The sequence below is a fragment of the Pan troglodytes genome, chromosome 7 (genome assembly GCF_028858775.2).
Source record: "Pan troglodytes isolate AG18354 chromosome 7, NHGRI_mPanTro3-v2.0_pri, whole genome shotgun sequence".
Lineage (NCBI taxonomy): Eukaryota > Metazoa > Chordata > Mammalia > Primates > Hominidae > Pan > Pan troglodytes.
Window position 1 is genome coordinate 27,763,873 of NC_072405.2, and position 15,791 is coordinate 27,779,663.

A 15,791-nucleotide genomic window follows, 5' to 3' on the forward strand; every position below is an offset into this window, starting at 1 on the left:
CCTAGAGAACCCTACGTCAGAAAGACAGTCTCAATTAAGGGAAGATTAGACCAGATGACCTCAAAGGTCTAAGACTATTTGATTCTGATCTTCAAAAAACTTAGTTATAAGTGGGTTACCCTTTAAATTCAAACAGAGTACGCTCATGAACCAGAATTTTGAAAGGTATCAACCACACCCTTATACTGAACATTATGCCTTTCAATAATGTAAATTTACTAAGATTAAAAATCAAGGCTGGGCATGGTGGCTCACGCCTGTAATCCCAGCATTTTGAGAGGCCGAGGTGAGCAGATCACCTGAGATCAGGAGTTCAAGACTAGCCTGGCCAAAATGGCGAAACCCGATCTCTACTAAAAATGCAAAAATTAGCCGGGCATGGTAATGGGCATCTGTAATCCCAGCTACTTGGGAAGCTGAGGCAGGAGAATTGCCTGAACCTGGGAGGTGGAGGTTGCAGTGAGCAGAGTTCATGCCACTGCACTCCAGCCTGGGTGACAGACTAAGACTCCATCTCAAAAAAAAAGAAATAAAAAATCAGCTTGATCTTTCAAGACTTATAATTAGACAGTAGGATTTTCTATGTTTAAAACAAGCTGGTGAAATCACTTAGCTGGTTATCCTCAGCCAATATGTGCATCTGAGCCATCACAGCTTCTAAGATCCAACACCGCACAATCAAGGGCTTAAAGGCACACATCTAAAAACTTCATCAGCACGCCTGAAAAATGAAACCCAGCTTAGTCTCATTGAGTAGCTACAAAAATGTGGGCTTGAAACCTTCTTGGTATAATTCTACACTTAAGTCTAAGATGATGCAGGTTAGAATAAAAGATAGATTTGGATTCAATGCATTGCAGCCACCACTAGAACAGGACAGCAGGTGAAGGCAGCCTAGAGCCGATCAAGAACACCTTGCATAGCTCGCCAACTGTCAACGTGGGCTCTGCCACCGCCAGCTCCTCTCTCCTCCTCAAGACTCAAGGCTGCTCACTTGCCTGGGAGTCTTGGTTCCTGCTATCCCCAAACCTGAGCCCCTCCACAAGTCAGAATGAACATAACAGGCATTCAGTCATCTTTGTAGATCCTGGTGAAAACCCAGTCCTTCCTGCTTTTCACTTCTGAAGGTCAATATGCTTGTAAGGCAGTTTTCTAATTGCCCTAGGGAAAGGCAAATACAAATGATAAACTTTACGTGGAGAAAACAGAGCTGAATAAGAGAAAGGAGCCTTTGTACTCGGCAGGGGAAATGAAGGAGATGACGGGAAATGATATCAGTGTTCTAACACACATCATGCGGAGGAAGATAAACACGTGCGAACAAACCAACCTGAAATTCTGCATGAACTGCCGGAACTTGTCCACCCTTTTTGCTAGAGGCACGATAACATTGATAAGCGTGTTGGCCATGTTGAGCTTTTCATTTTTCACTTTCATGATGGGGCCGAATGGTCGAAATAAGACGAGCCGTTTGAATTCGTGTTTGTGGTCCCCTTTGAAGGTGAGCTCATACAATGTCCCTTTGTCCCTTTCTGTTCGGTAGATCCCTGTTAAGAGAAAAACAAGGAAAGATAGTTCTAAAAATTAACCTTGGTTGCTGAGTGTGTTTTAACCGAGATGTAGCACAGAATGCCTTTAAAAAGTGTTTAAGATGAAATCTCTCCAACAATTATTCGAAAATTCAAAATGCTCCCAATTAAAAAATTCCAAAAGAAGTCAAAATAGCATGAATTTTAAAATCACAGTTATGAAGACTGCATAAAAACATGGGAAAAGGCTTGAAATGCTGGATACAAACTGTATTCATAGGATACAGAGGCATTTGCAAAAGGATTTTTAGGAAACAGGCCAAAATAAGACTGACTATGATACAGAGTGGGATTATGTGTTTTTTCCTTTTCTTCTAGTATCCAAATTTCCTGCAATATGATTTGAAGAATATTAAAATAATTATACTTAATTTTAAAAATGAGCATTAAAATTATGTCTTAGAAATTAAGCCATTTCAGCCTGGGCGTGGTGGCTCACGCCTATAATCCCAGTACTTTGAGAGACTGAGGTGGGCATATCACCTGAGGTTAGGAGTCTGAGAACAGCCTGGTCACTATGGTGAAACCACATCTATACTAATACAAAAGTTAGTAGAGCGTCATGTTGTGTGCCTGTAATCCTGGCTACTTGGGAGGCTGAGGCAGGACAATCGCTTGAACTCGGGAGGCAGAGGTTGGAGTGAGCCAAGTTTGTACCACCTCACTCCAGTATGGGCAACAGAGCGAAACTCTATCTCAAAAAAAAAAAACAAAAAAAAAAAAAAAAAGGAAAGAAATTATGTCCATTTCAGATGAACTGACCATAGTAATCTATTTGGGACACCTGGGAGTAGCTCAGGTCTGGTCACATGGGTTGGGGGACCCTCTGGAAGCTTCTAGAAGCATTAAAATAACACATAAAATATTCAGTACAGTGGTATCAATACATCATATTTAGTTTCATATCTTCTTTCCTATCTCTAAACAGCATGACTCAGGGAATTGGAGCACAAACTATCAAGCCAAACTGCCTGGGTTCAAATCCTGGCCCCACAGGTTTGCTTTGAAAAATTACTTCATGCTCCTGCACCTCATTTTCCCCAAAGGTTACTGTGAGGAGTGAATGTTTTTGTATGTGAAAGAGGTTAGAACAGTACAAGGCATGCAATAAACCCTCGATAAATGTTAGCCATCCTCACAACTCCCCTTTCTCTGAGAAGGTAGAGAAGCAGGAGAGAAGTCTAGGGACCGTGCAAACTGTGTCCCATCCCATGTCACTGTTGCTGAAACTCCACAGAGTGTCACTTGTCAGGCTGAAGATATGAACTCAGCATCACAGCTCCCCTCTCAGAACAAGCCTCCCTAGGGTCTAGGTGACAGAATTTCCCAATCTAAGGATCAAATGATTTCCCTGATGCCTAAAGATCCATTTCCTTCCACTGTCTCTGGTATTATGAATGTTTTCTCTACAGTCAGGAAACACACACACATACACACACACACATTACAAAGGTAAAACCCAACAAATCAGAAAAGCTTTTGGGTTATACAGCAGTCCCCATTTTCTAGTTTCACTTTCTGCCATTTCAGTTACCTGAAGTACAATACATTTTGAGAGTGAGAGAGAATCAGGGAGACACAGAGAGAGAGAGAGAGAGAGATAAAGAGACCGTGTTTACATACCTTTTATTACCGTATATTGTTATGATTACTCTCTTTTGTTATTGGTTATTGTTGTTAATCTCTTTCTGGGGGCTTAATTTATAAATTAAACATTATCCTAGGTATGTATGTATGGGGAAAAACACACAATAGCTAGGGTTCAGGACTCTCTATGCTTCTGGGCATCCACTGTTGTCTTGGAATGTATCCCCCAGGATGAGGGTGAATGACAGTACCATGGATTCTATTCATGTCTCCTTAATCCCCACAGTGAACCAAGAATGCACCTCCCAGTCACTGACTGGCTACAGAAATCAATCTCCAGGGAGAAACCTGACAAGTGACACTGTGTGGAGTTTCAGTTACAGTGACACGGCAATGGAATACAGTTTGAAAGGTACATAAATAGATTTCTCTCCTGCCTAGAGTCAGCTACAGTTTCTCAAGGTCTCTCACAAACCCCTCCTTTTTTCTTGCTCACTCTCCCTCTTCTTCTCTTTTGTGGGAACTACATGTCTTCCTCGCAAGTTCTCTTCTCTGTTTTTTGCCTTCTGGGAGCTTTTCATCCTATAGCACTGGTTTTACAGCCTCTTTGATCCTCCTGTTCAAAGATTGGATTTCTTTGAGGTGCCACAGAGAGGAGTGTGGTCCTGTGAGTTTTCAAGGTAGTCTCGTGTCTCCCTGCTGTCCTCACAGCCCCACCTGAAAACCCAAACCCACAGTTCCCCAGCAGTGAACACAGCTATTTAAAGGCCGAGACACGGAGGAATTACAAGGACTAAGTTCCCTTTGGAAGCCTTCACCAATGTGTTGAGTAAAAGGGTATCCTGCTTGACTGCCCTCAAAGTCAGGCAAGCTGACAGTTTTGCTGAGCTCATGTTGGAAAAGATTTCAAAGTCCCAGAGGGAAAAGCCATGGAAGAAAAGAAGGTTCATTTCTTAGAAAGCTCAAAGGACTTCTTTGAAAACGTTAAGTGTTTCCCTTCAAATATGGTTCATTCCTTCAGGAATGTAGTACTCACTGAGGCAACAGGCTCTTTTCCCATCTCTGATGCTGTCTAGGATCACAAGGTGAACCATCAACTCCCAGGGCCCAAATGAGGTGGGGCTGAGTCTGAAAGCAGCCACATTCACCATGGAGGGCATATCCACACAGCACCCATATTCACTATGCAGGGCATAACTGCACAGCACCCACATTCACCATGGGGGGCGTATCCACACAGCAACCACATTCACCATGGAGAGCGTGTATCCACACAGCAGCCACATTCACCATGGAGGGTGTATCTGCACAGCAGCCACATTCGCCACAGATGGTATCCACACAGCAGCCTCATTTACCACGGAGGGCATATCTACACAGCAGCCACATTTGACATGAAAGGCATATCTGCACAGCAGCCACATTCACCACAGATGGTATCTGCACAGCAGCCACATTTGTCACAGGTGGTGTATCTGCAAAGCATCCACATTCACCAGAGAGGGCCTATCTGCAGAGGAGCCATATTCGCCACAGAGGCCATATCTGCACAACTGAAACAGGTCTCCCGGTGTGGGTGACTGCATCTCGTTGAGTTTCTGCTATTCATGTCAGTAGCATAACTTCTCCACACAGTCATAAACACAGAAAATGCAGCTGACAGTTTAACGTACAGATAAAAATGTATGCAGGCTGAAGAATGATTTTTTTTTCCCAATGAAGTCATTTTCTCAGAGGCAGGTTAAGAATCATTAACTTTTAAAAATCAAAATCCACAGAGATGAAAATACAGATAGCAATATACCTAAACCTGTCTCAAGAGATGGACATCTATTTATGAAGAACCTAGAGAATGCAGTAATTCTTATTCATAACAACTCCTACGAATAGAGAATGCCAGCTGCCTTGGAGGTGCCTGCATCATCAGCCCAGGGTGACAGAGATACCCAGCCATGGTCAGTGGTTCCAGGTATGGCACACTGCCCATCAGGAAGGTCAAAGCACCCAGGCTCACCCCACACACCACAATTTATGCTGCTTTCTGTCTTCCACATACCATGCCTTGCAACAGTCATTACATCCATTTTTTAGCGGGTTTCTCTATACTCTGCTAATTATTTTCATTATATCCTATCAATCTGACTTGGGATCCCTTAATTTCATCAGTTTTCTTTTCTTTTTTTTTTTTTTCAACTTTTCTTTTAGGTTCAGAAGGAACATGTGTAGGTTTGTTACACAAGTAAACTGCATGCTGCAGGGGTTTAGTGTACAGATAATTTTGTCACCCAGCTAAACAGCATAGAGCATAGTACCCAATAGGTGGTTTTCCAATCCTCACCCTCCTCCTACTCTCCACCCTGAATTAGGCCCCAGGGTCTAAGGTTCCCTTCATTGTGCCCATGTGTACTCAATGTTTACCTCCCACTTACAAGTGAGAACCATGTGTTATTTGGTTTCCCGTTTCTGAATTCACTTAGAATAATGGCCTCCAGCTGCATTCCTGTTACTCCAAAGAACACGATTTCATTCTTTTTTTCATGGCTGTGTAGTATTCCATGGTATACAAGTATCACATTTTCTTTATCCAGTCCACTGCTGATGGGCATCTAGGTTGATTCTATGGCTTCGCTATTGTGAACAGCACAATTTCAACTATTTTAAAAACGTTATTTAAAACTCTCTTGCAACCTAAGTCCACCAAAAGCCATACCCAGCCATCCACCCACCACGCCCACAGGCACACATTCCCATCCCTGCACAGAGGGAGCAACTTTCAGTTGGTCTTCTTTAAACACAAAGGACAACACCTAAAAAAATCCTTTTGCCTTCTGGAGCCCTTTATTGGTGGAAACACAAAGGAACACAGCAAACTTGGGCATGGGGGGAGGGGTGGTGAGGGAAGGGCAAGTATTCCAAGGCAGGAATGGTTTTTCAGCCAGTAAGCTGACACATGCAAATGGCAAGTACAAAGCAAAGCAGCCCCAAAAACATCTTCCTTGTCATCTTGTGCAGAACAGCATCATTTCGTGCCCTATGCAAATTAAAGATCAAAATCAGGACTTTGGAGCTAGCTTAGATATTTGTTTAAACACCCTACCTGGCACCTACGTGTCTTTCCTCCCTTCCATAAATGCTAAGCTTTCTTTGAGTTTGGTGTAATTACTCCTTGTGCAAGTATCCCAATGCCAGTCTTTTCCTACTCAATGGGCTAGGATCTAAGACCCCCAACTAGGTGGGGACATCTCCATGTATCCAAGACAGAGATCTGTAATCTATTCATGCAAATGTCTATTCCTTCAGTAGGCCAGGAGCTAACCAGGTGCAGACCCCTCTCTGTGCCCTGTCTTCAACTGAGGACCTTGACAAGGGATAAGAAAGGCACCACTCCTGACTCAGATTCCCCGCCCCCACTGACATGCGTGCAGATGGGTTGTGACAGATGTCACACTACTGAGCCTATGCAGAATTTCTCTTTAAACTTTCTGCCTGCAAAACATTACACATTACACTCATTCTCAACAGTCCCCTTCACCCACATTCATTCTCAGTCTCCACATTCATCCCTGCCTTCCCTACCTTCCTACATGGAGCCACGGTCTCCCAGCTGGATAACAAGAAGCATCTGCCAACCCATATCCTGGCCTCTGGGGCCCAGACGGTCCCACACATATATATTTTGGCCCTTATGTGTTCACAGCACCACTCAAACCCCACATCTCCCTAGCTCAAAGTTCTCGCCAGCATCCCATACCACAGAATAAAGTATTGACACCACAGTCCAGCCTTCAAGATGCTCCGTAATCAGGCCCCCGCCTACTGTACTAGTTTCAAGTCTTGTTCTTGCCTTTTACAAAATCTGGGCACCAATCAAGCTGGTTTATATTAAGCACATATAACTACTGATTCCAGGGGTCCCCAAGCCCCGGAATGGTACCAGTCCGTGGCCTGTTCAGAACTGTGCTGCAGAGAAGGAGGGGAGCAGTGGGTGAGTGAGTATGACTGCCTGAGCTCTGCCTGCTGTCAGAATTACATTCTCAACACCCTAATGTGAACTGCACATGTAAAGGATGTAGGGCGTATGATCCTTATGAGAACTGAAATAATGCCTGATGATCTGAGATGGAACAGTTTCATCCCAAAACCACCACCTTCCCCTTGTTGTGGAATTGTCTTCCACGAAACTGGTCCCTGGTGCCAAAAAGGTTAGGGACTGCCGACAACTTTCTCCAGTTGGAGAAACTGGAATCCTGTGCACTACTGGCGGGAAGCAACATGATGCGGCCACTGTGGAATGCAGTTTGGCACTTCCTCACAAAGTTAAACATAGAAATACTATATGATTCAGCAATTCTATATATTTCTAGGTCTATATCCCAAAGAATTAAAAACAGGGGTCCTAACAGATACTTATGAACTCGTGATCACAGCAGCATTATTCACAAAAGCCAAAAGATAAAAACAACTCACACCCCCATCAACAGATAAATGGATAAACAAAATGTGGTCCACCCATACAACAGAGTACCATTCTGCCTTAACAAGCATGGAAATTCGGATACATGCTACAACATGGATGAATCGTGCAGACATTATACTAAGTGAAATGCGCCAGTCACAAAAGGACAAATACTGTAAGATCCCGCTGATAGGAGGTACTTAGAGTAGTCAAGTTCAGAGAGACAGAGCATAGAACAGAGTGTCTAATGGGTACAGAGTTTCTGTTTGAGAAGATGAAAGTACTCTGAAGATGGATGGTGGTGATGGATGCGCAAGAATGTCAATGTACTTAATGCCACTGAACTGTCCACTAAAAAATGCTTTAAATGGTGAATGTTATACGTATTGACCACCATAACTGCCGTCCTCTGAAAAAGTCTAGCAGTTTCTCACAGACACAGCCCATGCACATGTCTATGCTTCCACCTTCCCCTTTTAAATCTGATCTTTCTGCTCTGGGAAGATTCCCAGGACATTCTCAATGCAAAGCCATCTCTCTTCTTAAGGCACTTCTGTCTTAGAGCTTTAAACTCTCTTCCTAAACTACTGTTTGGGCACCTGACAACATGAAAAGATCTTGGGCATCCCCCTGTCCAGGCTTACCATTTCACAGATGAGCAAAATGAGACCCAGAGAAGATGTGATACGCTTGTGTTAGCCTAACTGGTCAATGAAGGCCTGGGATAAACCCCCACTGAAGGATTTACCCCCTGGAGTCACTTTTCATACGCAGAAGAAGATAACTCAGCACATAGAAAAGAATCCAGATCATGAAAAGAGCATCCAAGAAGTCAGAATAAACAAGGTAAAGTCTGTAGCAAAACTCACTGTACCCAGAGATAATCCTCACACCTACCCTTACAGAATTCCTTTAACCTTACCATAGAATTTTGACAGTTGTTAAGTAAAAGCTATCTGAAGTACCAATCTCCAACACACTGAAAAGGGTAAATTTTGAAAGGGGGGATTTTTAATGGAAAAAAAATATACATGTTCAACAAGAAAACAAAGAATATTTGGGAAAAGAAAATCTGTAACAGGCAGAAATGCTGAGAGTGGTAAATAGTGTCAGGCAACCAACTGACAGAAGGGAGAGGGCAAAATACTACTTTCTTTTAATTATCAGTGTCTGAAATCATTTAATATACTTCATCTTAGCCAAAAGGCTGAGAAGCGATGATCATTTAAGATAAAGAAAAAACACTTCAGCCATGTAAATTGCCTTTGAAGACATCCCCACAATAGCACAAATCTGTTTACGCTTTGCACCGTAAACACACATTCTGCTTACTCTGTTCAAAAAAGGAACAGGTAAATGCTTAGTATTTTACTCTAAAATAGTATTTTTTATTTTTTGTACTATTTTGTTGTCTCACTTATCTAGAAAATTCTGCTCAGATGGCATATCACATTCCCAGACCACATGAGATAAATGAGACACTATTACAGTGCCATCACCTGCCAGCTCTGTTTTTATAGGTAAAGTAGTAAACTTGTGACATTTGTGGAAGAGATGTCCTAAGACTGCTATAAATCCTCACATGCTCAGACGCTAGAAGGCAAATCACTCACCCCATGAAATGCAACAAAAATTGTCTACTTGAAGGCTGTCTTCACCTGTGGGGCCACAGAAATGTCCCTACTTTCCCCTGCATCACAGTTCGCCTATGTTCAGTGGCTCTGGACTTGTCCTCACTTGTTTTATTTCTGTTTCAGCTGCCACTGAAAGTTTCTTTCACTTGATAGGAAATGGTTGCAGCGACTGGTAGACTTGCTGAAGAAATTCATACATCACCTTTTCTTATTTCTCTACACTGCATTTGTTGTGTATTTGTTTATGTCATAGATGCAGGCTGACAAATCCAATATCTGGTTCCTAATCCATCAGAAATGTCTAAGAACTCACTTAGAGTGCCTTCTGATTTCACCATTGGTACTAGCAGCTGACTTTTTTTCTTTTTTTTTTTTGAGACGGAGTCTCACTCTGTCACCCAGGATGGAGTGCAGTGGCGCAATCTCGGCTCACTGCAAGCTCTGACTCTCGGTTTCACGCTATTCTCCTGCCTCAGCCTCTTGAGTAGCTGGGACTACAGGAGCCCGCCAGCATGACTGGCTAATTTTTTGTATTTTTTAAGTAGAGACAGCGTTTCACCATGTCTGCCAGGATGGTCTCGATCTCTTGACCTCATGATCCACCTACCTCGGCCTCCCAAAGTGCTGGGATTACAGGTGTGAGCCACCTCGCCTGGCCGGTACTAGCAGTTGACTTCCTTTTCAGAGCCCTTCTTCCCTTGCAGAGAACTGCAATGTATTTCTCACCTCATGAAGGCCATCAGGCAATCAACAGTGAGTAGAAAATGAAGGCAGGTTAGGATTCCAGCACTGAAGTAGAAGCCTGGGTTCCTCATCAAGTGGCCTGCCAGCCTCACGGAGTTCAAATGCAAATGAACTGGTTAGTTTTATTTTTATTAATTTTTTTCTCATGGCTAATATTAATGATGGATTGTATTCTATATTAGAGATATAAACATGGTCCAGGCAGGGTGGCTCATGCCTGCAATCCCAGAATTTTGGGAGGCCAAGGCAGGCGGATCACTTGAGCCTAGGAGTTCCAGATCAGCCTGGGCAACATGGTGAAATCCCATCTCCACAAAAAATACTAAAAATTAGCCTGGCATGGTGGTATGCCCCTGTAGTCCCAGATACTCAGGAGGCTGAGGTAGGAGGATCACTTAAACCCAGAAGTTGGAGGCTGCAGTGAGCTGCGATTGCGCTGCTGCACTCCAGCCTCAGCAACAGAGCGAAAGCCTGTCTCATAAAATAAAAATAAAAAAGATGAACATGATAAAATCACCGTGCTTTCAGGATTCACATTCTAGAGAGAAAGACAGGTAAACAGAACAGGACTCAGATGATAAATGCTTAACAGAGTCTGCCCATGGTATAAGGGAACAAAAAGGAGGGCATCTCCACCTACTGGAGGGTCTGGACAGTTTGATAGCAGATGTTTTTTTACCAGAACTGAAGACTGAGCATGTCTTGGCCAAGACAACAACATCAGAGAGGGCATTCTAAGGAAAGATAATCGTGGAAGCAAAGATAAGAAAAACCAGCTTGTTATGTTTGGCCACCTTGAGGCAGTTCGGCAAGGCTGGAGTGCAACAGGCAGACACGAATGGGGGGATGGGAGAATGCTGGAAAGGCCGACGTGGAGCGGGACGAGGGGTCACATCATGTGGATCCCCTAAGTCACCTTCACAGGTGCAAACCTGTCCTAGAGGAAAGGGGAGCCGGGTCAGCGTTTTAGCATGGGAGAGATGAGATCTTTCAGGATATTCACCTTAGAGCAGTGTGGGGCGTAGGTGGATGATGGCAGGGAACGAGATCAGAGAGCAACAAGGAAAGAACCACGATGGTTTAGCAGGAAATGACAAGAGCCTGAACTAAGATGGTGGCAATGGAGGTGGAAAAAAGCTTGAGAGAATGTTGTTAGAAAATGTCATTGCAGGTGAGGGAGAGGGAGAAAAGGAGGCTGACTCCAGTTACAGGTGAGACAGGGATTATGAGCTAAGCTTTGGACGTGCTGATTTGAAGAGGTGTATGAGTAGATTTGAAGCTTGGCGGGCAAGCCTTTTGTAGACATACAGATTTAGACATCCCCACTGTGTAAGCTGAAGCTGTGGATGTGGGTCAGGTCAGCCAGGAAGAGTCTGTAGATTAAGAAGAACGAGCTCAGGATGCAGGCCCAGGATATGCCAAATCTTCAGGTGCACAGTGCATGGATGTGCAAGGGTCACTGAGAAGTCCCAATGACAGAAGCACTCAGAGGGGCAGAAGACAGCAGCATCAGGGAACCCAACAGATGAGTGAGGGCCTGCTTAACAGTGCCAACCACTGCACCAAGGTTAACTAAGATAAGGATGAAATTGGCCCACTGCCCTGAGTGCGGTGGCTCATACTTGTAATCCTAGCACTTTGGGAGGCTGAGGTACAAGGATCACTTGAGGCCAAAGAGTTCGAGAGCAGTCTGGGAAACACAGCAAGACCTTGTCGCTAGAAAAAAATGTAAAAATTAGCAGGGCACGGTGCTGTGCACCTGTAGTCCCAGCTACTTAGGCGGTGCAGGCATGAGGATCCCTTGAGCCCAGGAGATCGAGGCTACAGTAAGCTGTGTGTGCACCACTGCACTGCAGCCTGGGTGACAGAGCAATACCCTGTCTCAAAAAAAGAAAGAAAAAGAAAAGAAAAAAGAAATAGCCCTCTAGATAGGGCAAGGAGGAGACCATCCACAGGTAGTCTTATCGATAAGTTTCAGGGGTGTAAGACAGCCTGGGATAGATTTGAAAAATGATAAGGGATGAAGGGGCAGCAGTGAGTTGAGTGTTTTTCCTTCAATTCCTTGAAAATGTCAAGTTTATTCCCACCTCAGAACCTCTGCCCTTTCTTTCTCCTCTGTCTGGGACACTTCCCCAGGTCTGGCATGGCTACATCCTTCCTACCAGGTAGGTCTCTGCCCTGAAGCCACCTCCTCAATGAGGCTTTACCTACTCTCAGTCTCTGAAGCCCCCCACCATCCCACAGACACTCTCTGTTACCTTTTCACACGACCCCATTCTGGGTTTTTCATCGCACATTATCTGAATGTGTTTACGGCTTATCTATGTGTTACTGTTCCTGCCATGGGAAGGTACACTCTGTGAAACCAGAACTTGGTGTCTGCAACCCTAATGAATATTTGCTGCACAGAAGGAGAAAGGGAGGGAGGGAAGAAGAAAGGGAATGTGCTTGGCTAAAAAGGGAATAAATGCAATAGGGTAGAAATCAGAGGAATTACCGAGTTGACAGAATGTTTTTAAAAAATATTGGAAAAAGCAACATACTTCCTTCATATGCTGATAAGAAGGAACAAATAGAAATGGATAATACAGATGCAGGGACGGAGTGAGAAGGTGAGAGGTGGATGGGATCCACAACCCCGCAAAGTACTTGGTATCAGACAAAGAAGGGTTACCTAGTTCCCACAATGGGGATGGAGCAGAAGGCTACGGATACAAATAGAGAAAGCTTGGGGCAAGGAACCACAGGAGCTCATGGTGCTAAGTCGTTAATTTCTTGGTGAAACACAATGAGGGAATTAAAAGTAGAATAATGGGTTTATGAGGAGTGCTGGAGGCTGGTATGCGACAGTGGAGCACCGAGTTGAGTAAGGATGTGGGAAACAACGCAGAGGTGCAGGCAGCGAGGCGAGAGAGCATGAATTTGCACTGACATCAGCACGCGCATTCAGTGACTTCTCTCCAGCAGCGTGAGGAACACAGGAAACAGAGGAAACAAGACGGCGACTCACTGAGCTTGGACTGGACTCTGCAGACGGGTGTGAGGGCAAGGAAGGCAAGCACTGGGAAGCGAGTGGCGGAAGTGTTAACAGGTAGCTGGGCATGAGTGGGGCAGGAGAGGGCTCTACCCTAGAAATGTAAGGGGATGATTCGGCAATTATCTCATTGCCTCTCTAAAAATGAAAATTTGGCAGGGCCACAGAGAGGCCACTTCCTGATGTTCTACACCCGTTAACATCAAAATGCTAACTGAATGTAGGCCCTAAGGAGAAGCAATGTCCTGGGAACGTGTGTTAAGAGACAAAAATGCGCTGGACGTGGTGGTTCACGCCTATAATCCCAACACTTTCGGAGGCTGAGGTGCGTGGATCACCTGAGGTCAGGAGTTCCAGACTAGCCTGGCCAATGTGGTGAAACCCCGTTTCTACTAAAAATACAAAAATTAGCTGGGCGTGGTGGTGGGCACCCATAATCCCAGCTACTTGGGAGGCTGAGGCACGAGAGTCACTTGAACCTGGGAGGTGGAGGTTTCAGTGAGCCAAGATCACGCCACTGCACTCCAGCCTGAGCAACAGAGCGAGACTCTGTCTCAAAACAAAACAAAACAAAAGGAGAGAGAGGGGAGAGAGAGAGAGAAAAAAAGGTGAAGTATGATCTTGGGGCACACTCCACCGGAAAAGGGAAGAAAGCCTCCAATGTGCATGCGTGTCACTCACTAAACACACTGCGCTTGCTCAATGCCAAAGGGTAAGGAGAACACTGCGCATGCGGAAAGCCTACCCTAAGGGGAGAATCATGGGGAAAAGGCGAGCCTATAAAATCCCAGGATCAAGTTTAAAGGTCTCCCTGCCTCCTTTTCTTTTTTTTCATTCCTGTCTTCTTTTGCTCTCTTTTCTCTCTTGGACCCTCAGGTACCCACTTGGGTCTCTTTCAAGTGAATTTTCCTTTCGTTCCTGTTCTAAAGCCTTTTAAAATGAACTTCCATTCCTGTTCTGAAACTTGCCTTAGTCTCTTTTTCTGCTTCATGCCCCTCAGTCTAATTCTTTCTTCTGAGGCAGCAAGGACTGAAGTTGCTGTGGACCTGTAGGGGTTTGCCGCCGGTAACTCAGGGTAACTCCTATCTCTTCCACCGGTAACAGAGGGGTTACATTATGGGGTCCAGGTTGAGAGAGGAGCAGAGAAGCCTAAGGAAAGGTAGAGTACCAGGAAAGGAAAGGGTGAAAGCTTAGATGCAGTGAGAGTAAACAACAAGGCTGAAGTGAGAAAACTCAAAGGAAGAGATGGGGAAGAAACAGATTCTGAGGATGTTTAAGTCTAACTTGCTCCAGGTGATCAACAGCCCCATAATGAAGCTGTCCTGGAAACTGGGCCTCTGCACTTTTCTCCCTCAATGCTGTCTCTAGAGCTGGCTGGACCCAGATATCAGGCTGCTCAAAACAACTCCACAGATCTCTTTTTCACCTTCACTTCCTATTGTTGAAGAACTGTGGGTTTCTAATGAAGAAATGGCAGATCCATCTATTCCCATCATCTTACCTTAAGACACCAAGGGTTAGAAATTACACTTGCAGGATGCCTACTTGGACTCAATGGAGTTTAAGAGGCCAGTCGGCAAGGGTAGAGGCAAAGATATTAGGGAGTTCTACAAAGATTCCAGAACAAACAACATGCAAGGAGGGGAAGTCACAGCTGCCATTATTAGGGCCAGTTTCCAAACAGCTGTAGGACTTCCTCTGCAAACACATTCGAATGTATATCCAGGATGTCGTGGGAAAGCACAAAACTTAAGATACAGGCAGAAGCAATGAGCAGGAACTAAAAGGTCAAAGACCAAGGAATGTGTGACCAAGCTATTGTCTTTGGCCAACCATTGACCTCGTCCACATGCAACTTACCACCAAAGTAGAGGATGTGCAGTCTAACTGAAATTTCCATCACTCTGACTCACGTCCATTTTTCAAACCCTGTTCACAAATATTATCTTGATTTTGAAGTATCTTTCAAAGAGGTAAGCCATTTACTCATTTTGGAAAAGTTAATCTATTCAAGGTTGCAAATGCTATGCTCCCAAACCAAAGGGCATACGAGTAAGAATCTGAGACCAATGTCAAAGTACGGCTCTTTCAAGGTGAATCAACTCGGCAATCAAAAGGATGTTTTAACTCTTCTTTCTTTTCTGTTCTTCCTTTCTTTTTGAGACTGACTTGAGAATAGAAAAACATAAAGATGCTTCAAAAAGCTTATCAACTTTCTAAAGCATATCAGAAAAGTCTTAAAACTCATCTTTGAAGAGTAAGATAATATAATACTCATTCATTGATATCAATTTCTTTATATTTAAAATATGGAATAATACTTCTTCATAGGGTTACTTTGAAGATTAAATAAATATATGTAAAACATTCATGCCTGGTACATAGGAAGTACTCAATGATGTTAGAAATAACTATAATAATTGTTCTTACTATTATTATCATGTCATTCTACTTTGTTCCATCAATCATTTAATGTATTACTGCTCTCAGTCAAACAGGTCAGGACTCCACAGCAAGTACTTCACTTGCTCTACCGGCATTAAATATGCTTGAAAGCAGAATGCAATTGCTAGTTTTTTCAACTCGCCACTGTGGACCCAGAGATGTAAAGATTTTTGATATTCTGGTAAAAAGCCTCAGGATATACAAATTAGCATATGTAATATTCGGGTCAAGGCAATGTTTTAGCAAGATTGCTGGAGGATTTTTTTGATATTGCTTGAAAAACCCATTTCTAATGCATAATA

General features: G+C 43.8%; 1 protein-coding gene across 25 annotated transcripts in view; it reads right to left on the reverse strand.

Annotated features, from left to right (window-relative positions):
- Positions 1-15,791, reverse strand: part of CSGALNACT1 (chondroitin sulfate N-acetylgalactosaminyltransferase 1) — a 353,523-nt gene that overhangs the window by 52,985 nt on the left and 284,747 nt on the right. For all 25 annotated transcript variants that reach the window (XM_009454908.5, XM_054656580.2, XM_024345067.3 and 22 more), the window contains one exon: positions 1,331-1,547. In XM_009454908.5, coding sequence (XP_009453183.3) covers positions 1,331-1,547 — 217 coding nt within the window. The remainder of the gene's footprint in view (positions 1-1,330; positions 1,548-15,791) is intronic.